This window comes from Dromiciops gliroides, chromosome 2, assembly GCF_019393635.1.
Source record: "Dromiciops gliroides isolate mDroGli1 chromosome 2, mDroGli1.pri, whole genome shotgun sequence".
NCBI classification, from domain to species: Eukaryota; Metazoa; Chordata; class Mammalia; order Microbiotheria; family Microbiotheriidae; genus Dromiciops; species Dromiciops gliroides.
Genome location: NC_057862.1, coordinates 117420094 through 117441817, shown reverse-complemented (window position 1 = coordinate 117441817; position 21724 = coordinate 117420094). Strand labels below are relative to the sequence as shown.

Sequence of the window (21724 nt, the reverse complement as noted above, 5' to 3'; positions counted from 1 at the left end):
TAAATTCAATAGATATTTGTGTCTACTCTGAAAAAATAATTTTTGTTTTGTTTTGTTTTTGAAACTGGCTCTATCTTGTCCAGCCTGGAAGTGGAGCAGGTCATTCATGGGCTCAATACCACTACTGATCCAAAAGAGAGCTTTGATCTGCTCTGTTTCCAATCTGGGCCAGATCTTTCCTCTGTAGGCAATCTGCTGGCCCCTTGATTCTGGTCTCACTATATTGGTTTTAGATTTAGGGCAGGCATCTGATCAGCTTAGCCCACTGCAGCTCAGAACTTCTAAATTGAGTCAATAAGTAAACCCACATTAATTAAGAACCTACAGAGCTCAGATTAAAATATGTAATTTGGCACTTCTTCATTGTGGAGGTGAGAACTCATGCTATGGGAAGAGAAGACTGATATCACTAGGAAAAAGGGAGTGGAAAGAAGAAAAGAGAGACGTAGACAGAGCCTTGGGAAATACCTACATTTACGAAGCAGGAAGCCAAGAAGAAGTGAGCAAAAAAAATAAGAATATGGTCAGTAGTAGGTTTCAGAGTGATCAGAGAGATAGAACTAGGAAAGGGAAGAGGGGTGGAAGCCAAGAGAAGGAAGAGAATAGAAAAGGAGGAACTGTTCTATAGTGTCCAATTTTAAGGAGAGGTCAAGAAGGATGAAGACTGAAAGAAGTCCATTAGCTAGGGCAATTAGGAGGTCACTGGAGACTCTGGAAAGGTCATTGTCAGTAGACTAGTGGAGACAGAAGTGAGATTTTTTTAGGGTGGGTGGAGATAAGGATATCCAATATGTGATCGTTAAATGTAGATAACTCTTTCCAGAAATTTGGCAGTAAAGAGTTAAAAAGTTGAATTGTGATGGTATTTTTCTCCAGAATGAATGTTTATAAAACACATGGGCAGTTACTATGGTTAAAAACAGTATTTAAAGAGACATGTGCTGTTATTATTCTTCCCAGAATTTCCAGGAGGGAAATTGATGTTATCTGCATTTCCCAGATGGAGATACTGAAGCACTAGGAAGTGAGGTGGCTTGTTCCAGATAGCCCAAGAGGATGATGAAGCCAAATAAAAAAATCTTGAGTACTTATCTCTGTACAATTTTGAAACCAAATGACCACTCTATGTTTTATTTTGCTGGCTACTAAGAACATGGCTGAGCTCACAGTAGCAATAAAAGCAACAAGAACAATAGCTAATATTTATTAAGTACCTCCTGTATACAACGAGAAGTAGTGTGACATAGTGGATAGAGTTCTGCTTTTGAAATCAGTTTTAAAATTTGCCAGGTTTTCTAGACTTCCCTTTTCATTTCTGGTACCCAGACCTTGTTAAGACCCTTATCATCTCTTACTTAAGACTATTGTATTAGCCAATGGTATTAGTTTCCTTGATTCAAACTTTTCTCTTCTATAATCTGTCTTCCACTCAACTGTCAAAATAATATTCCTAAAGCACTGATTTGATGATGGCATCCCTTTTTTTGATAAGCTCTGGTTGCTCCCTATTACTTCTATAATAAAATATAAAATTTTGATAAAATTTTAAAATTTGATAAATTAAATATAAAATGTTGGGCATTTGAAGCCTTTCACAACCTGGCTCCAAACTATCCTTCCAGGTTTATTATATTCTTTCTCTTTATGCACAGTATGCATAGTTCAGTCATACTGACCTTCTTGCTATTCCTAATATATGACTCCATCTCCAGGCCTTTGCAATAGTGGACCCAATGCTTGGGATGTCTTTCTTCATCACTTTTGCCTTTTAGAACCCCTAGCTTCCTTCAAAGTCCAGCCCAAGAACTACCTCTTAATGAAACTTTTCTTGATTCCTCTAGCTGCCAGTATTTTCCCTGGGATTCCATGCTCTGGTAGGTGAGCCTTTGTCTTATCTTTCCCAGAACCAGGCCCTCATATCACTCTGGCCCTCCATTTCCAAACCTGCCTTTGAGCCATCATTCTTATCTCACTTCATTTTTCTTTCTATACTCAGAACCTAGCATAGTACCTTACCCATAGTAGGTGCTTGTTGATTCGTTGATTCAAATCCCACCTCTAATGCTCAGTAGCAGTGTCTCTACAGGCAAGTCACATATGAGCTGTCTGAGCCATTATGACTAAGCTATAGACAGTTTGGGAGCTGCATTGGTTTTGGGGAATCCCCACACCATCACAGATTTTTGACCTATTGATGTTTATGCAATGTTCTGTGTCAGGCACTGGAGATATACAGAGGCCAAGAACTTAAAGATAATCACTTCCTCTATCCATGGCAAAACATCTAATTATTGTTTTGTTTTGTTTTGGTGTGTGTCCAGGACATCTGTCTTTAGGCAAGTCATTTAACCTCTGATCCTCAGTTTCCTCATCCACAAAATGGGAACAGTAGAATCTTCCCTGCCTACCTCCCAAAATTGTCATGAGGGCCAAATAAGTTAATATCTATGGAAACATTTTATAAACTTCAAATCTCTAGGCAAAAGGAAAGAATTAATAGTTTCTATATTTATTTTCCCACTTCCTTAAAGTTAGGAAATCTACCAAAAGCATAAAAGTGGCAAAACTTGGGGGAATAATTATTATAAAAAGGGAAAGAACCATTCAAGGTCAAGAAGAAATGGGACAGTACCAACCAACTTTCAGGTCTGGAACTAAAATTAGACATTAGAACCGAAAAGGTGATGAACATTGTCTCTGACCCAGCAAATACTGGGTTACATATCCAGCTATGCCAGGGCTATACCTCAAAGAGCCCAAAGAAAGGGAAAAAAGACCCATATAAAAATATTTATAGTAGCTCTTTTTGTGGTGGCAAAAAAGCTTGAAAGCAGGGGGGTGCACATCTGTTGGAGAGTGGCTGAATACATTAGAGTACACTGATGTAATGGGATACCCTTGTGCTATAAGAAATGAAAGGGGAAGCTTCAGAAAATCCTGGAAGACTTTTACCAATTCATTAAGAATCAAGTCAGCAAAACCAGGAGAATATTTTATACATTTATTCACACACACACACACACACACACATACAAACACACGTATCTATTTATATACAATATATGGTGCATATATGACGTATATGGCATCCAGAACACTAGGTATCTACCGTAACATTTAAATGTCTCTTTTAAATAGTAAGGATAATTAGCATAAAATATTATTATCATCTTCAGTATATTAAGGGAACCCTTGCAAAACACATTTTGGTTCTTTGGTTTCAAACCAGAGAAATTCTGGGGGAAGGAACTGAATGTTATAAAGATTGTTACAGTTCTGGTATGCAAACAGCTCAGTGCTTTAAAACAAACATACAACCGCCCCCCCCCCAAAAAAAACCCCAAAACAATTTTCCTAACTCCTCCACAAAGTGGAGCTGTATGTTCACATTTTTCCCCCCTTTTTGCTCTGAGGATTAGAATACACTTAAGAAACAAACCAAGACAACAAAAACCAAAGTGCCACCCCCCCTAAAATCCCCAAACCCAAACCTTACAAAAAAGCCCTAAACACCAAATCAATATATACCCCGAACCCAAGAAAAACCTTCCTACTTTGGGCTTTAAGATAACTCAATTTGGTTCAGCATAAAGCTGCAGCCTTCAATGGGACTTCAAGTATTACTACCTATCCCATTTTCTCTTTTTAATTTCCTAAATTTTCTTATGTTGTTGCAGTACAAATACAGATCTGTAATCCTGCAATTAACGAGCTGCTGACCTCAGGGAAGGGTCTCTGTTGGACTGGTGATTTTTGTTGTTGTTGTTTCTTTGTTTTGTTTTGTTGTTGTTGTTGTTTTGCTTTTGTTAAACAGTTCAGGAAGGTTAGCAAATTGATTTCTTCCCACTCGGTAAAGCCAGCTTTCCCCTCCCTGGACTGGCTCCTCCGTCTCCACTGGAGAACAAGGATAGTTTGAGAAATGGCCGCGTCTTTTATTCATTGGTCAGGAATGCCGCTGATGCTGACCAATCCTGTGGGTTCTTGTTCTCCATGGCGACGGGAAACGCTAACAGAGATTCCTGTGTAAAAATTGTAGAAACGTTTGGAGGGCGGAGATGGCGAGAAAGAACTACCGAACCTGCGTGCGGATGGGCAACTGGAATGAAGATATCTTCCTGGAGGAGGTATTGGCTGAGGAGGGTGTTGCTGGCTTCCCATTGCAGCGGGTTCGAACTGATCTGCCACCCTTCAACACCCAGCTCCTCCTTCTCCCTCTAAGTTCTTATAAACCGATTTCCTACACATCCTTTCTAGTCCTCCTCCTCCCAGCTATCTTCTAGTCTTCCCCCGACCCAAACTCCTGACAATGATCTCCATTTACCTTTTTGGTCTCTAGCTACCCCGACTCTTTCCCTCCTCACCGCCCACCCCAGTCTTTCACTAACGCTCATTCCTTCCTCAGACCCTCCACGCTGACTTCCCTCATTATCTCCTCAGTAGTTCAGTGGTCTTCCACTGACTGCCCCCCATCTTACTTCTTATTGATCCCCAAACATATTTCTTAATTATCCCCCCTTCCCATTACAGTTTTTCCTATTATCTAGCCCCTTCTTACTGATCACCCACTAACTTAACTCAGCTCCTTCCTAGAGCATTGTCGTTTGCCCAGGGTCAAATAGCTGAGACTTGGACCCAACTTTTCCTGATTTTGAGGCTAGATGACATTTATTTATATAGGAGGTTAAATTACTTGTTTAGGGGTTAGTTCCTGAGGCTAGATTTGAACTCAGGTCTTTCTGATTCTAGGTCCAGTGTTCCATCCATTGTGCCACCAAGCAACCTCTATTTTTTAAAAAATAGCTTTGGTATGAAAAACATAAGAAAAAAATTGAGACATGAAAATTTTCTTATTTAAATGTAATGTGATAGTGGGTAGAGCACTGGCCCTGGAGTCAGGAGTACCTGAGTTCAAATCCGGCCTCAGACACTTAATACTTACTAGCTGTGTGACCCTGGGCAAGTCACTTAACCCCAATTGCCTCACTAAAATATATATATATATATATATGTATATATATATATGTATATATATATAAATTAAATGTAATGTGATATAATTCATATCACAAAAAAATTCACTTTAGAAAAGTACAATGAACAACTGGAAGGTGGCTCAATAAATTTAATTTAACTATTAATTTAAACAAAAATTTTGAATAAATTTAGAGACTAAAGTGATGCCTGATATTGCCCAGTTAAACTATCAATCAGTCAGTCAATCATTCAATTGACAAGTAATTAAGAATCTACTATACAGGTGCTAATCTGTAAAAATCAATTACAGCCACTGTCTAAGTAAAATTTCAGATTTCATTTATTTATTTAGAATTGTCCCCAACTTACATGTATAAAGAGATTTTCACATCGATTTTTAAAACTGTGTTTCAAATTCTCTTCCTCCTTCCCTCCCCACCCCCTTAAGAACTCCAGCAATTCAATATAAGTTATACATGTGTGCAAGTACAATTTCTAAATACAGTCATATTTGTAAACACTTCTAAGTTCTTTAAATTGAATGCCCCCCCCTCCCTTTTCTTTTCTATTTAACCAGGAAATGATGAAAGATTTTTTGGAAAAAAGAGATAAAGGGCAGCTCCTTATACAGAGAAATAGAATACTTATTGCAAATCTCTTAAGACAGGTAATTTAAAATTCTATTATGTATTTTTATGTTTGGAAGAAAGTAAAGGTTATTGTTTTACTTTATTGATGTTACATGACTTCACGCATTTAAATTTATATTGCAAGAATATTTCAACTGTGCTATAATTGTTCAGATGGAAATGCAAATAATGAATCCAGAGTTGGAGGATGTAAGCTCTCAACAGGCTGAACAATGATGCACCTGAATGAATGAAAAGGAATTAATATTAAAAGAGGTGACCAAATAGATTGTACCCTTTTTTTCCTATCAGTCAATCTGTTAGCACACATTTAAGTGGCTCTAATGGGACAGGCAAAGCACTATGTCTGAGCATGCAAAGACAAAAATGAAACAATTCATGCTTTTGAGGAGCTTACATTCTTTAATTTTTTTTTTGAGTCAAGGTCTTTATACTTTTTTATTCCTTATTTAATCTTTGTGTTCCTCACAGGATTAAAGCTTTTAAAGTACTGGATTTGAGTTTCCTCTTCTAACTATTTTATTACCTTGTATATGTTGGCCCCTCGCCCCTTTTTTTTCTCTTGTATCTTCCTCTTAGAAGTATCAGTTCCTGAGGGAAGTAATAAGGTTAGAAACAATTGCTCCATGGTAGAAATTGCCCTATATTCCAAATTCTGTGGTACAATTCCACCCCCTTGTACCTCCCTTTCTCATAAGATTTTTTTTCCTATTTGCTATACAATCTTCTCTCTGACTCTCTGCTCTCCCACACCCTTCCAGATGCTGGGTGCCTTCAGGTGCTCTCATTTCCTTTCTCCTTAGGCAGAATGCTGTCCACAGAAGCACAATAATCTCTCAGAGGAATTGGTCTTTTTGTGTACAAACTCTGTGTAAATTAGACCCACTCTAAGAGTTTCATCTCCCAATACAGAATATAAGGTCCTTCTGGGAGTATTCTTTACTGGACCCCTTCTTATTGTTTAGTCTAGATTACCCCAATCTGAGCTTTTTGTTTTGCATTTACCTCATGTGGCAATTGATAACTTGGATTTCTTCCTCTGAAAAACTGCCTATTTTTCATTTGGTTGACCATTTACCAATTGAGGAATGGCTCTTATTATTATGAATTTGACTTAGTTCCATATATATGTATATGTGTGCTAATCTATTATTTTGTCAAGAAAGGAGAGAGATATAATATTAGAGGCAATGGTAGGACCTAGTGAAGGTTTTTTTTTTTTTTAAGAAAGATGAAGACTTGGGCATGTCTGTAGGCAGCAAGGAAGGAAGCAATAAATAGGGAAAGAAAAATGGAGGGATCATAAATGTTATTAAGAACATATGTAGAAGGGTTGGCTTTATCGAAGAGAAGGGCCACCTCTTTATGAGACAACAAATAAAATAGTGAGGAATAATGTCTGAGAAAAACGAGGGAAGGTGAGTATGAGATTGAGAAGGTCTTGGCCGATGGTCTTATTTTCTCTATAAAATATGAAGTGAGTTTCTCAGTTAAAGAGGATGAAGGAGTTTATACTGTGGGAGTTTTCAGGAGAGAAGAAAGTTTGAAATGTCAGCTGTGATAGAGAATCAATTAGGAAAGAATAGAATTGCCTTGCTACAGTGAATATCCAGTTGAGATTAGATAACATAACTTGGTAGTGTACCTAGTCATCAGAGTTGCTTGCTCTGCTTCTGTTCAATAGCACGAGTGGGAGTAAAAGAGGCAGATGCTGGGAATAATCTAGGGTTGAGGCTTGACAAGGTATCATTGATGATAGGACATTGGAGCAAAGGATTCAAGAATTGAGGATAGTGTGAAGTTTGAATGGGTTCACTAGGCTTGGGGTAGGGGGAGGATGTAGCTAGAGCAAAGTGATAACCTGAGAAAGAACTGAGGAGTGGAGCATCTAGAAGTCACTACAGGAATGAAGAATAGATTTGGGAGTAGTGTCAGGTAAAAGGAGAGAGGGAATGACAGATCATTATGGTTAAACAGAAGAATTTTGAAATTCTTTGATATGAAAGTGGAACACTTGTGGGTGACAACAAGATCAAGAATAAGAATAGATTGAGGAACTAGGAAGTTTGGGGAAATTGAAGGAATTTCAACACTTATGTTGAAATCTCCTATAATGAGGGCAGGGGTTAAGGATAGGGAGGGAAACTGAGTGACACACTGAGCTCATTGAAAAAGTAAGGGAAATGTCCTGGGGGGCTGGGGTGGAAGTCAGTAGATTATAGTCACCAAGTTCTGGATCGAATAATAAATTTAGAAAGAGTAATTCCTCAAAGGAGGAGAGTTGCTGAGTGATGGCAGTGGAAAGAAATTCTGTAAGTGGTAATGGGGAACAAGGAGTATTTCGACTTCCCAACTGGAACCAATGAATCGGGAATAGGGTATGATAAAATGTACAACCAGGACTAGAAGGGATGGGCAGGGATGCAGTAGTTATCCATGGGTAACCAGTTCTCTGTAAGTGGTAGACAATGAAAGGAAGGGGTCTAAATTGAAATGAAGTTTGTTAATTAGAGAGTAACAGTTCCAGAGGGTAGAGTGGAAAGGGTGGGCAGATCTAGAATGGGACATCATTAGTGAGGAGAGGGAGGATTAAAGTCGATTCAGGTCATGTTAGGAAGTATTTATTAAATACCTAGTATATGCCAGGCACTATCTTAAGCTTTGGGGATACAAATAAAAAAACGGCAACTAAATAAAACCCAAAACAAAACAAAAACACAGTCCTTATTCTCTAGGAATTCATAGTCTAATGGGGGGGGCAGGGAGAAATCAGATATAAATAGGATCAATTGGAGATAATCTTAGAAGGAAAACAGTAAAATTAAGAAGGACCAGGAAAATGAATGAGTGAATGAGAATGAGGTAATAGGGGGACAGAGAAGGAAATTAGTTCTTTGGCTATCAGGGTTTTGGTATCACTGAGAGGGGGAGAGTAGGAAGAAGCAAGAGGATGCTAACCACTGACTGAAGAATGATCCCAGACAGCTCCTTGGAAGTATTATGTCAAGGGCCTATCTGTATTGTTATAGAAAGAAAGGCCTAGGGGTGGGAGGGGGGAACTATGGAAGTTTGGCATAGGACATGCTAAAAGTATAGTATACATATTTTTAATGTTAAATGTTTTTGCTAGTACTGGTTTGGTTTTTTTTTTCTCTTGCTTTTTTTTTTTTAATATTACAGACAACGCTTTCTGTTACTGAAGATGGACTTATTCATTATGGAGATAAAGTATTAGTTTTGAATCCTGACTGTGAAGATCCTCATGGTGGTCAAGTTGTATTTGGCAGACTAGTATTGTCAGTGACTCCAGAGGAAATGAAAGCACACACAAGTAATGACATAGAGGTGCCCTGTGAAGTGACTGCTATGCATAATGCAAGCCCAATTGGCAGAAACACGTTTATCATTTTAAGGTAGAAACACTTTGATTATTACTTCATCTTGGAAATAAACATCAGTTTTAAGTTGCATCCTAAAGATATTCTAAAGGGTGGAGATGGCTTTGATTAAAGATAATGGGAAATATGAACCTGTAAAACAACTCATTTTTGTTATTGTAAATCATTTGGATTCTAGGTACCTTCTTTCGGGTATCTTCATTTTTCAAAGGTGGATCAAATTGCTAAGCGCTCTGTCCAAAATGTCATAGTTCATGGTCAGATGGTGAAAATAGACAGTACACAGGTAGAGGAGATTCTGGGGCCCTTCTTCTAGGAAAGGCATAGCACTAGTAACCTATTTGGAAATATCTACCACTACAACAAATGACTATTTGGATGAATGAAAATAGGAGTCAAGCTGAGAGCTATTTAGAGTTGGGTGAAGAAGATCTGGAAAACTTGAGGAAAGAGAAAAAAAAGTGCTTTAAAAATAATATCATGGGGGCAGCTAGGTGGTGCAGTGGATAGAGCACCGGCCATGGTTCAGGAGGACCTGGGTTCAGATCTGGCCTCAGACACTTGACACTTACTAACTGTGTGACCCTGGGCAAGTCACTTAACCTCAATTGCCTCACCAAAAAAAAATAATAATATCATGGTGCAATATGGCAGTTGAGGCAATGCCAGTGGAAACTGGCAAATATAAGCAACACCAAACCATTTACAAATGCCTTCTTTTTAACTCCATTTACTTTTTTTTGCAAGGCAATGAGGGTTAAGTGACTTGCCCAGTGTCACACAGCTAGTAAATGTCAAATGTCTGAGGCTGGATTTGAACTCAGGTCCTAATGAATCCAGGACCAGTGCTTTATCCACTGTGCCACCTAGCTGCCCCAAGAAGCTCCTCATCAGTTGATAAATGAGAGTTCTTTCAAAGAGATATTATTTGTAATATAACTATCTCCTTTGTAGATGATATGATGATATACTAGGAAAATCCTAAAGATTCAACTACAAAGTTAGTTGAAACAATAAATAATTTTAACAAAGTAGCAGGATATGAGATAAACCCAAATAAATCATCAGCATTTCTATATATCACCACCAAAACCCTGCAAAAAGAGATAATAAGAGATACACTTTTTAAAATAACAGTAGACAGTATAAAACACCTGGGTATATACTTGACAAAATAAAAAAAAACCCTAGGAACAAGATAAACCTAATTACAAAACACTTTTTTATACTAAAAAAGTTAGAAGAAATATTAATTGTTTATGGGTAGGCCAGACCAATAAAATAAAAATGACAATTCTACCTAAATTAATCTATTCAATGTAATCCCAATTACATTACCAAAAATTTATTTTACTGACCTAGGAAAAATAATAACAAAATTTATTTGGAAGAACAAAAGGTCAAGAATTTCAAAAGAATGAATAAAAATGTAAAGGAAGGTGGTTTAGCAGTACCAGATCTTAAACAATATATAAGGCAGTAATTATCAAAACTATTGGGTACTGGCTAAGAATTAGAAAGTTAGATCAGTGGAACAGATTATATATAAAATACATAGTAGCCAGTACATATAGTGACTTTTTGTTTGACAAATGTAAACATTTAATTTTTGGAGATAAGAATTCATTATTTGATTTAAAAAATATTGGGAAAGCTGGAAAACAGTCTGGCAGAAATTGGCCATAGACTAATGTCTAACACCATTTACCAAAATAGGTCAAAATGGATATATGAACTAAATAAAAAGGGAGATAACACAAGAAAATTAGAAGAATGTGAAACATATTACCTATCAGACTTATGGATAGGAGAACAATTTATGAATAAAGAAGAGATAGAGAACACATTTAAGTATAAAATGGAAAATTTCAATTACATTAAATTAAAAAGGCTTTGTACAAATAAAGGCAATGTAGCCAAGATCAGAAGGAAAGCAGAAAATTGGGCAAACATTTTTATAGACAGTCTTGCAGACGAAGGTATCATTTCTCAAAAATATAGAGAACTTTGACTAATTTATAAGAATATGAGTCATTCCCCAATTGATATATGGTCAAAGGATATGAACAGGAACTTTTGTGATGAAATCAAAATTATATATAATCATATGAAAAAATGTTCCAAATAACTATTGGTTAAAGAAATGCAAATTAAAATAACTTTGAGATATCTTATACACATCAGACTGGCTAAAATGATAAAAAGGCAAAGTGACAAATATTGTAGGGGATGTGGAAAAATTGGGATACTAATTTATTTTTGGTGGAACTCTGAACTGATCCAACCATTTTGGAGAGCAATCTGGAATTATGCCCAAAGAGTTATAAAACTGTGTTTTACCCTCTGCCCTTGCAGTGCCACCATTAGGTTTGTTTTGCAAGATGATTAGGGAAAAAGGAAAATAACTTATGTGTTCTGGTGGTGGCAAAGAACTGGAAATTTATGGGATGCCCTTCAACTAGGGAACAAGTTGTGGTATAGGATTGTGATGGGATAAATATAGGAAATGATGAACTGGTTGATTTTAGAAAAATGTGGAAAGATTTACATGAAATAATGAAAAGTGAAATGAGCAGAACCAAGAGAACATTGTATATAGTACAATGAAATGACTTATCATTTTGAGTATCATGAATACTCAAATCAACTACAAAGGACATATGAAGATGTTATCTACCTTCAGAGAAAGAACTGCTAAGTAGATGTATAGGTAGTTTTACACATATATGCATATTTGTGTCTAATCGTAACCTTCTATAGGGTAGGTTGGGGAGAAAGAAAAAAATAAAAAGTGTACATCATAGAGTAAAAGAAAATTTAGAAGGAAGTTCAGAAAAACAGGATAGCTTTGAAAATGATGAGTACTGTTTATTATATAGTTTTTAAAAATAGTAAACTGTGAAATGGAAATTCATGTTTTTATATTGAATCCTCTATTTATGTTGTATTTAAGTACAAAATTAATAAAAAATTAAAAAAAGGAAAAAGTGACCTAATTTACCTCCATCATGGAAATCCATGAGGGAGAGCAACCATTTCTCCAAATCCTTTCCTTTAGTAATAAAAAATATTGATATTGTAGGATTTAACATTAAAAAATTGCAAACTAAAAAAAAATCAGTGAACATGAATACTTCTAAATTTGAAGACTGGAAAAGAGGATTGTATTTAAAACTATGAATCTATTACGTAAACCTAGTTTAAAAGATAATATCATTTAACATAGTAGTTCCAACATTGCTCAGCTTGTCTTTCCCCTTCTGAACTTCTCTCTTCTATGTATTTTAAATGTTTCATTGATACCATTATATTTTTAATTTTTTTGTGTCACTATCACGACCTCCTTTTTTCTCCAAATAAAAATAGAGCTAAGAAAAACAAATTTGTGTTGTACTTGTGTTTGCAAATATGCATTTTATTTTGCATCTATAATGCATTAACTTGATAATAAAGCATCAGAGACTTAGCATTTTCCATGATCTCTCTGGAAAGGAGGATCAAAGGGCAAAACATAACCCAGTGATTCTGTAATCACAAAAGCTGATATTTCCTTGATACTCTTCTATTTTTTTTACTTCATCCTCTACTTTGCCACTTATGCCCTGGCTTCCCCACAAACACCCATTTCCTTAGCCTCTTTCATAATGATTCATTCATTAGTCAGGAAGTGTTCTTTGTGTACCTGATTTCAGAATAATATGGATAGACAACAAAACTTTGATTACTTTTCTCAAAGAACTTACAATTTAGATAGTCATACAGACTATATGAAACAAGGGAGGACCAGATTTATAGAAGTACCCCAAAAGAAAATGAATATAGCATAAGTAATACATAAGAAATATAAGGGCACAGAGGTAGCCAAAATAATCACAAAGACTGCCTCTATTCCTTCTATTATAGCCTTTCAATAATAGCAGGGTATAGTGGAAAGAGCACTGAATTTGGTCTCCAAGGATCTGGATTTCAATTAATTCCCTGATATTTACTACCTTTGATTTCACTTGATAGCTCTGGGTCCCAGGCAACCCTCTAGGGCTATATGCATTATGGAGAGTTGTGGATCTGCTTGGGTAGAAGAAGCTTCCTTATCTGGAGGCGACCACACTGATGAAATCACAGATGTGGACCAAAAAATAAAAAAAATAAAAAGGAAAAGGAAAAGATTAAGGCCAAAGCTGTTAGCTCAACAATATGATCTGGCTGTTTAAGATAAACTTCAGCCTTCCAATTCAACCAGTCCCAACATCTCCCCATTCCCTATTACATCATTCTCATTTTTGCCTCTAACTACATGTTAATAACTGTAGGAACTGCCTAGGGAAAGGATGGAAGTGAATTGTTCAATCTGTACACCTGGCTAGAAAGGCTTAATCCTTAATTTTTAACCAAACTACTATAGCATTTACTTAATTTCTTCAGGGTAGACCAGATTGCCCAAGTTGAACTTTGATAATAATACCTTAACATCGAAGAAGGTAGTGTATTGTGCAATTAAAAATGTTAGATCTCGAGTTAGAGGAGACTAGTTTGAATCCCTCTTCTGTTTACTGTGTAAGCTTGGGAAAGTCACTTAACCTCTTGGGACCTTAGAGGTTTAAATTGGACTAGACCAATGGTGTCAAACTCAAATAGAAATGGTTTCCCAAGGGCCATGTATTGACTTAAAAAACCACAAATTAGCATTCTTCTTTGGGTATTTTAATTTATTTTGTTAAATATTTCCCCATTACATTTTTATCTGGTTTGACCACATTTGGGAACATTGCAGGCCACATGCTGCCCACTGGCCACAAGTTGGCCACCTCTTGACCAGATGACTTCTAAGGTCCTGTCCAAGTCTATATTTGTTTACTATCCTATGATATTAAGAAAAGTATCTTGGTTATAAAATGTAAATCATTTTTGAGAGTGAGAATTTATCCTTCAAATTAGATATTTTGTGAAGAGAAGAGCATAACTTCCTGAAGCTTCTCACTCACAGTCTTCCTGTCTTTTTTTCTACAACTGTTAAAGAAAATAGAATTTTAGAAAGAACTGATAGTGATTGAACACAGACTGAAGCATGCTATTTTTCACTTCCTTTCATTTTCCTTTTTATTCCGATTTTCTTATATAAAATGACTAATATGGAATTGCTGTACATAATTGCACATGTATAACCTATATCTGATTGTTTACCATGTAAGGGAGGAGGGAGGGAAGGTGGAGATAGAATTTGGAAATAAAAACTTTATTTTTTTATTTAGAATTTTAATTTTCCTAAATTACATATAAAAACAAATGTTGACATCAATTTTGAAAACTTTGCATTCCAAATTCTCTTCCTCCCTCCCTCCCCACCAAAAACTCAAGCAATTCAATATAAGTTATACATGAGTAGTCATGCAAAACACTTCCACATTAGTCAGCTTGGGAAAGAAAACAAAAACAAAACTTCAGATAAAGGAAGAACAAAAAAATTTTGCTTCAATCTGTATTCAGATACCATCAGTTCTTTCTCTGTAGCTGGATTGCATTTTTCCTAAGACCTTCAGAGTTGTCTTAGATCATTGCATTGCTGAAAATAACTAAGTCATTCACAGCAGATAATCTTATAATATTGTTGTTATTTTGTATACAGTACATCTCACTCTGCATCAGCTCATGTAGTCTTTACAGGTTTTTCTGATAGCATCCTGCTCATCATTTTTTAAATAGTAAACTACATTTATGTAGTACTTTGAAGGAAGAGGAAATCAAAACTTTAAATAAAAATGTTTATTTTTTTAAATGGATTTTTGTAAGGTGAAAAAAAATGATTTCTCTTCATCTCTTATAGATTTTTTAGCTGGAAGGGACCTTAGATATCACCTAGTCCAACCCACCCAATTTCCAGTTTTATAGATGAAGAAAATATGACCCAGAGATCTTAAATTACCTAGACAAGGCCAGAATGCCAATCATTATGCAACACTGTTTCTTAATCAAATACATATTAAATGTGTATTTATCCTGTATACTTTATGTAAGAAGAACTGAGGGGCAGACTTTACTGAATGTCCCCCAAATCTTAGTGCAGCTAAGTACTAAAGGTAATAGCTACACTAAGACTTTTGGTACATCCAGTATAAATACAAATAAATAGGGTGCTACAATGAAGGTTTTTTTTTTTATATAGTCAGGTTCTTAAAATATTTTGATTTTTAAAAACTATACTTTTCTCCTCTATTCTAATTTATGATTTTTTGACGGGAGATAGTATGGCATGAGATCACAATACAATGTGACTTTCTTCTCATGGGGTGAGTTTTGAATTACTTATCCTTTAGAGGGGCAGCTAGGTGGCACAGTGGATAGAGCACTGGGCCTGGAGTCAGGAGGGCCTGAATTTAAATCTGGCCTCAGACACTTGACACCTACTATCTTTGTGACCCTGGGCAAGTCACTTAACCCCAATTGCCTCAACAAAGACAAAAAAGAAAAAAAACAGGTTTAGAGACATTTTGGACAAGATGAATAAAATGTTTTTTGGTTTTTGATTTTGGGTGGGAAATACAGCTGTAGTTACAACAAATTAAGCTGCTCTTTGTAGCTCATTTGCTAAATTATAGGCTTTTAATAACATTTATCATTCATTTTTAATTAAGTAGACTTGGTTGTTTATGATTAAAAATTTGATATTTTAAGTTTTCTATAATTATTTCAAAATATATTTTTCTTTCATGGGAGGTGTGGTCAGCATTGGGATAAAGCCTAACCAAGAGAGAGCTGAATTCAATTTAAGTTTTCTGTCCTATCTTTCCTACCAGTTCTGTTGTTGTTGTTGTTGTTGCTTTTTTTAAATAGGAAAGAGAAGAATTATACTGATAGAAATTTGGTGGCACAGTTTAATTTAAAGATTTTAAATGTGTATTTCTAGAATGACAGTGCAGATGAATGTTGTTTATAGGACAAAAAAGCTGAAGACAGATTTCATATCTAGTTATCTCATTCAAGTAAGACAATGAATATGTGACCCCAAGGGAGGGATACATTGTGTCAGGTAGAACATAGATCACACCTTTTCCTCAACTCCAGCTTATGGAAAACTTGAGTATGGCATATGACCACATGCTTAGGAAGGGAACAATCCTGAACACAGGACAAAACAAAGAGAACAGTGATATTAAAAAGGGAATAAAATGTGGTTATATGAATGAAAAAGAATTTTAAAAATAAATAATTTATAGGGATTTAATTTAAAAAACTTCATTGATATTTTTGTTTCACCGTATATAATATTCCAGAATTCTCCCAGTTGAATCCCTTATAATGTAATAAGATCATAGAATAATAGATCCAGAGCTGGAAGGAACCCCAGAGGTCATTTAGTCTAGTCCTTTCATTTTACAGCTGGCAAAACTGAGATTCAGAGAAATTAAAATCTTAAATGATTGTTTTTAATATAAATTTGAGTTATATTTTCATTTGTGTCTGACTTTTTTTGCGACCCAATTTAGAGTTTTCTTGGCAAAGATGCACGGGTGGTTTGTCATTTCCTTCTCCAGCTCATTTTTTACAGATGAGAAAACTGAGGCAAACAGGGTTAAGTGACTTGCTCAGGGTCACACAGGTAGGAAGTATATTTTTGCAATTTAAAGAGATCTCATTTTAAGGGTAACCTATATTCAGGGGTGTCCTTTATTTTTATTTTTATTTATTTATTTTTTTAAGTGAGGCAATGGGGGTTAAGTGACTTGCCCAGGGTCACACAGCTAGTAAGTGTTAAGTGTCTGAGGCCAGATTTGAACTCAGGTACTCCTGAATCCAGGGCCAATGCTTTAACCACTGCGCCATCTAGCTGCCCCAAGGGGTGTCCTTTATTACAATTAATGTGGTATATTAAAGATATATAAAGGTGGGTTCAGACATATTGATTTATGGAGATATCAAATCTAGTACAAAAACTAATATTTTGTTCCTTCTTTATTTTTTTGTTAGCTTAGATGGAAATGCACTGGGTGAACCTATCAGATATGGGCAGAATTTTGGTCTTGGTACAACAGCTGGCTTTGATGATAAGATGGTATGTAATCAACATGTATACTTAGGTTTGTGTTGTCAATTCCCAAGTCCCCATACATCATCAAGAGACCTGGAGAAAGAACTGAAGTACTTTGAGAGGATTTGCAAGAGAATATTGGCAAGAGTCTCATAGGATGGATGGTGCGGATTTGTTTCCAGCTCTTCATTTGGAAGCAGTTGATAAGATGATGCATGTATTACAGTAATGTAAATACTGATGCAGAATCAATATTTTAGGATGGCCTAATGAACAGAAAACTGAATAGAGAATCGGAAATTCTATTAGTGGCTTCAATACATTTTTACACTAACTTAAATGCCTTCTGTTCATTTTTTCCCTTCTGGCTACCATAATGCATCCTCAAAAACTATGTTGGAGAAAGAACCATTTATTAAGAGAGGCAATGCGGCATAATGGAAAGAGCACCACATTTGGAGTAATAAGACTTGAGTTTGGTCCCAGCTCTGCCACTTAGAAAGTGTGTGACGGTGGGCAAATCAGTTAGGCTCCCTTACCCTGTTTCTTCATTTTTAAAATGGCAGCAATAATGGAAATAGCAAAGGTTCACCATGGGGAAAAACACTTCGTACAATGTAAAACATTGAACAAATTCCAGTTCTTTTGTTGCCATTTCTTTTATTGAGAAGGAAAGGAGCCAGTTTCTCTGTGGAAGACATACCTAATATGAGTTTGTACACCCCAGCCTCCACTGGTTCAGAGAATTGGGGCAATTGTTTTTAAAAGATTTGGCTGAGGACTAGGGCATATTTGTCATTGCAAATCAAGTAGGAGAATTAAATCAACTTCTCCTTAATAAGGACACATGGACTGGCATCTGGCCAACAGGCACCCTGACCACTATGGCCCACCCAAGTTCAGAGTCTTTGCCCTTTCTACCTTTCTATGTGTATGTTATACCACCCAAGAAACCTATAAGCTTCTTGGAAGTAGGTACTGTCTTTTTCTAAATCTTTGAATCCCCAGAGCCTAGCAGAATTCCTTATTCATATGTAATAAACATAAAGGTTTATTCAATTGAATGAATTGAATTAAGTTGATTTGATTAAGATCACATTCCCTGCCCCAGAAAGCTGTTGTGGTGTGATTCCAATGTGATTTTATCTTCCTGAGAGATTGGTAGTGTCTACCTTATGAGCAGACCTACCCCAGGTGTCACATCTGCTTTGCTGAAACATTACATCAGTATCACCAGTGAGTCTTTCTTTTTTTTTTTTTTAATTTTTTTTTTTTAGTGAGGCAATTGGGGTTAAGTGACTTGCCCAGGGTCACACAGCTAGTAAATGTTAAGTGTCTGAGGCCGGATTTGAACTCAGGTACTCCTGACTCCAGGGCCGGTGCTCTATCCACTGCGCCATCTAGCTGCCCCACCAGTGAGTCTTTCTTAACATCAATGGAAACATAGTTCACACCAGGAATAAGGTCTTTGGAGGAAGTAATTTAGCCCACTTTTTCCAGTCAGTTAGAACTAGACTGATGCTCACCATGATGCATTTGGATGTATCGGGGAGTGGTGGTGGGCAGGAATAACAAACAGATAATGACGAGAATTACTAGTGACATGAACTGAGAAAGCTTCAAGTACAGAAGGTAGGAATTTCTTTAAAAGTACTTTGAAGGTAACATGGTATATTGGAAAAAGCACAGGTCTAGTATCAGAGGGTTTGGGTTCAAATACTGGCTCTGATGCTTCCTGTGTGATCTTAGGTGAGTTACTTAACTTCCCCAAGCTTCAGTTTCCTCATCTGTCATATGAAGGATTTAGGCTAGATCCACCTGTGAGGTCTTTTGCAGTGCTAGGACAAGGATATCATGGAGGATAGCTTCAAATGATACAACATGGCCACTTGTTCAGAAAAGCTGGAATCAGATAGGTTGGTCAGTGATGTTTTATTCATTTGTTCCACAACATTTATTGAAAGCCTGATATGTTCCTATCACAACAAGAAATGACTGAAGAGAAGTAACATGGTCTTTACCCTCAAAGAGCTTACAGTCTAGAATCATTATACCTTGGCTCTTACTCTGCTTTCTCCCTGTTCTTTTTCAGTTTTATTTAGGAAGTGATCATAAGACAATGATAAAATCAGCAAAGAAGTCTTGGCTTCAGGATGTGTATCTAACAGATGAGTTCACCTATTTGACTTGCTGGCAAGCCACTTATTTTGATCCTCAGCTGCGCATTGAATATGAAGGCTTTCCAGTTCCTGTAAGAACATTTTTTCCCCTCAGGAGGGTGGTAGTAGTGGCATGGAATTCCGATTTTTCAGAATCAAAGAATCTGAGAGCTAGAAAGAACCTCAGCATTCACTTTGCATCAATTCATATAGATCTTTCTGAGCTCCTCTTTATAACATGCATAATTTCTTGGAATAAAATAATATTCTATTATATTCTTAACTATAATTTAACTATTCCTCAATTGACAGATGGTGATTTGTTTTCAATTATTTGCTGTCACAAAAAAGGGCTACTGTAAATATGTTGGTATATATGGGAATTTCCTTCTTATAGATAGCTCCCTTGGGATATGATCCTAGTAATAAAGTCTCTAGTTCAAAGAGTATAGACATTTTTGTCACTTTTTTAGCATAATTCTAAATTGCTTTCCAAAATGGTTATACTATTTCACAGCTCTATCAACAATGTATGAATGTGTCTGCCCTTCCACAATGTCCCTCCAACATTGACTATTGCCATTTTTTGCCAATTTGCAGGGTATGAGGTAAAATCTCAAGGTTGTTTTGATTTTGCATTTCTCTTATTATTAGTGATTTGGAACATTCTTCTTTGTGGTTGTGTACCACATAAAAGTCTTTTGAGAAATATCTGTTCATATCTTTTGACCACTTATATATTGGGAATGGCTATTAGTCTTGTGTGTATTTATTAATTGTTTATATGTTTTGGATAACAAGAAACTTAATAAAAATATTTTCCCCCATTCAACCACTTCTCTTCTTATAATAGTACATTGACTTTTTCTGTGCAGAACCTTTTCAGTTTCATGTAATTTATCTATTTTATCTTTTGTAATTGCCTATATCTCTTGTTGGGTTAAGAAACTATCTGCTAGATAGATATACCTGTGAGAAGTAAAATGATATGCTTCTTTTCTAATTTTTAAATCGTATGATCTTTAATATCGAGGCTATATATCTAGTTAGAATGTCTTGTGGAAGATGGTAGAAGATGTTTGTCTAAGTTTAACTTCTATCATGCTACTTTCTAGTTTCCCCAGCAGTTTTTGTCAACATAAATTCACAAAAACCCCAGCATGTCTACATAATGATAATTAAACCCAAGAAGTAATCATAAAGAAATCCAATTCCAAACAATAACAAACAAAAAACCCCATTATCTCTTAGAAGGCAGCAACTGTTTTGCCTTTCTTTGTAACCTCAGTGCTTAGCACAGTACCTGCCACATAGTAGGTGCTTAATAAATGCTTATTGACTACTAAATGATAAACTATATGACCAGCACTGTGCTAAGGACTGAGGATACAAGGAAAGGCAAAACAGTTGCTCTCAAGGAGCTCACAGAGCTAGGTATTCTCATTGTCTTTTTACTTATCTTTGGTATTAACGCTATATTAGTCATTTTTGTTCTGGGATTTCCATTGTAAAGGTCATTCATTATCCTCTGTAATGAAAACACAAATAAGAATTCATCTGGGAAAATTTTAGTCTAAAAACTCCCTCAGGGGCAGCTAGGTGGCACAGTGGATAAAGCATGGCCCTGGATTCAGGAGGACCTGAGTTCAAATCCAGCCTCAGACACTTAACACTTACTAGCTGTGTGACCTTGGGCAAGTCACTTAACCCTCAGTGCCCCACAAAACAAAACAAAACAAAAAACTCCCTTAGCCATTACAGATTGTGAATATCTCTGTTACAGGTGATCATAGAGATGTCTGAGACCCTGAGAAATTGAACAGCCTGCCTTGGGTTCCACAGCACTCACTCATCAGGGGCAGGTTTAGAACCCATGTCATAGAACTATAAATTTAGAGTAGGAGGTGGAGTCTTAGAGGTCACCCAGTCCAGCCACCCATTTTACAGATGAGCCAAGCCCAGGGAACTAAGAAACTTGAACAAGGTCAAACAGGTAGCAAGTGACAGAGCTGGGTTTTGAACTCAGGTCCTCTTTAGAGTTGATGCTTGTTCTACTACAACCTTAGTCTTCTTGACTCAATATATTACATCATCCTGTCTCTTATAGATAGTGCTGTCATGTTCATGTAGAAGCCACATCATAATGTTAGTGGCTTGTTTTGAGTTTATGATACTCTAAAACCTCCAGATGTTTTTTTTTTCCCCCACATGAAATAATGTGATCCACCTTCCCTTTTCTTCTCCTTAATCACAGGGGTGTGTGGGTGCACAGACAGACACAGACACAGATACAGACACAGACACAGACACACAGACACACACACACACACACAAAGACACACTCCCCTATATACGTGCCCATCTTGTCTTGGGTAATTCCTAAGAATAAAACTTGTTTTTTTCTAATTCTATTCATCAAGCCTAACCTCTACTATTATGCCCTGACTAACCTTTGTGCTTTGTATAATTTCAGTCAGAAAGAATTTTGACCTGTTTAGCTTTTGCCATATTGTCTTTTAG

At 36.3% G+C, this 21724-nt stretch overlaps 1 protein-coding gene across 2 annotated transcripts in view; it reads left to right on the top strand.

The window, feature by feature from the left end:
* The window catches only part of CFAP161 (cilia and flagella associated protein 161), a 73266-nt gene that overhangs the window by 46778 nt on the left and 4764 nt on the right, over positions 1 to 21724 (top strand). For both annotated transcript variants that reach the window (XM_043987551.1, XM_043987550.1), the window contains exons 2-6: positions 4037 to 4124; positions 5552 to 5641; positions 8805 to 9037; positions 16985 to 17069; positions 19138 to 19296. In XM_043987551.1, the coding sequence (XP_043843486.1) occupies positions 4056 to 4124; positions 5552 to 5641; positions 8805 to 9037; positions 16985 to 17069; positions 19138 to 19296 (636 nt within the window). In that variant the 5' untranslated portion in view covers positions 4037 to 4055. The remainder of the gene's footprint in view (positions 1 to 4036; positions 4125 to 5551; positions 5642 to 8804; positions 9038 to 16984; positions 17070 to 19137; positions 19297 to 21724) is intronic.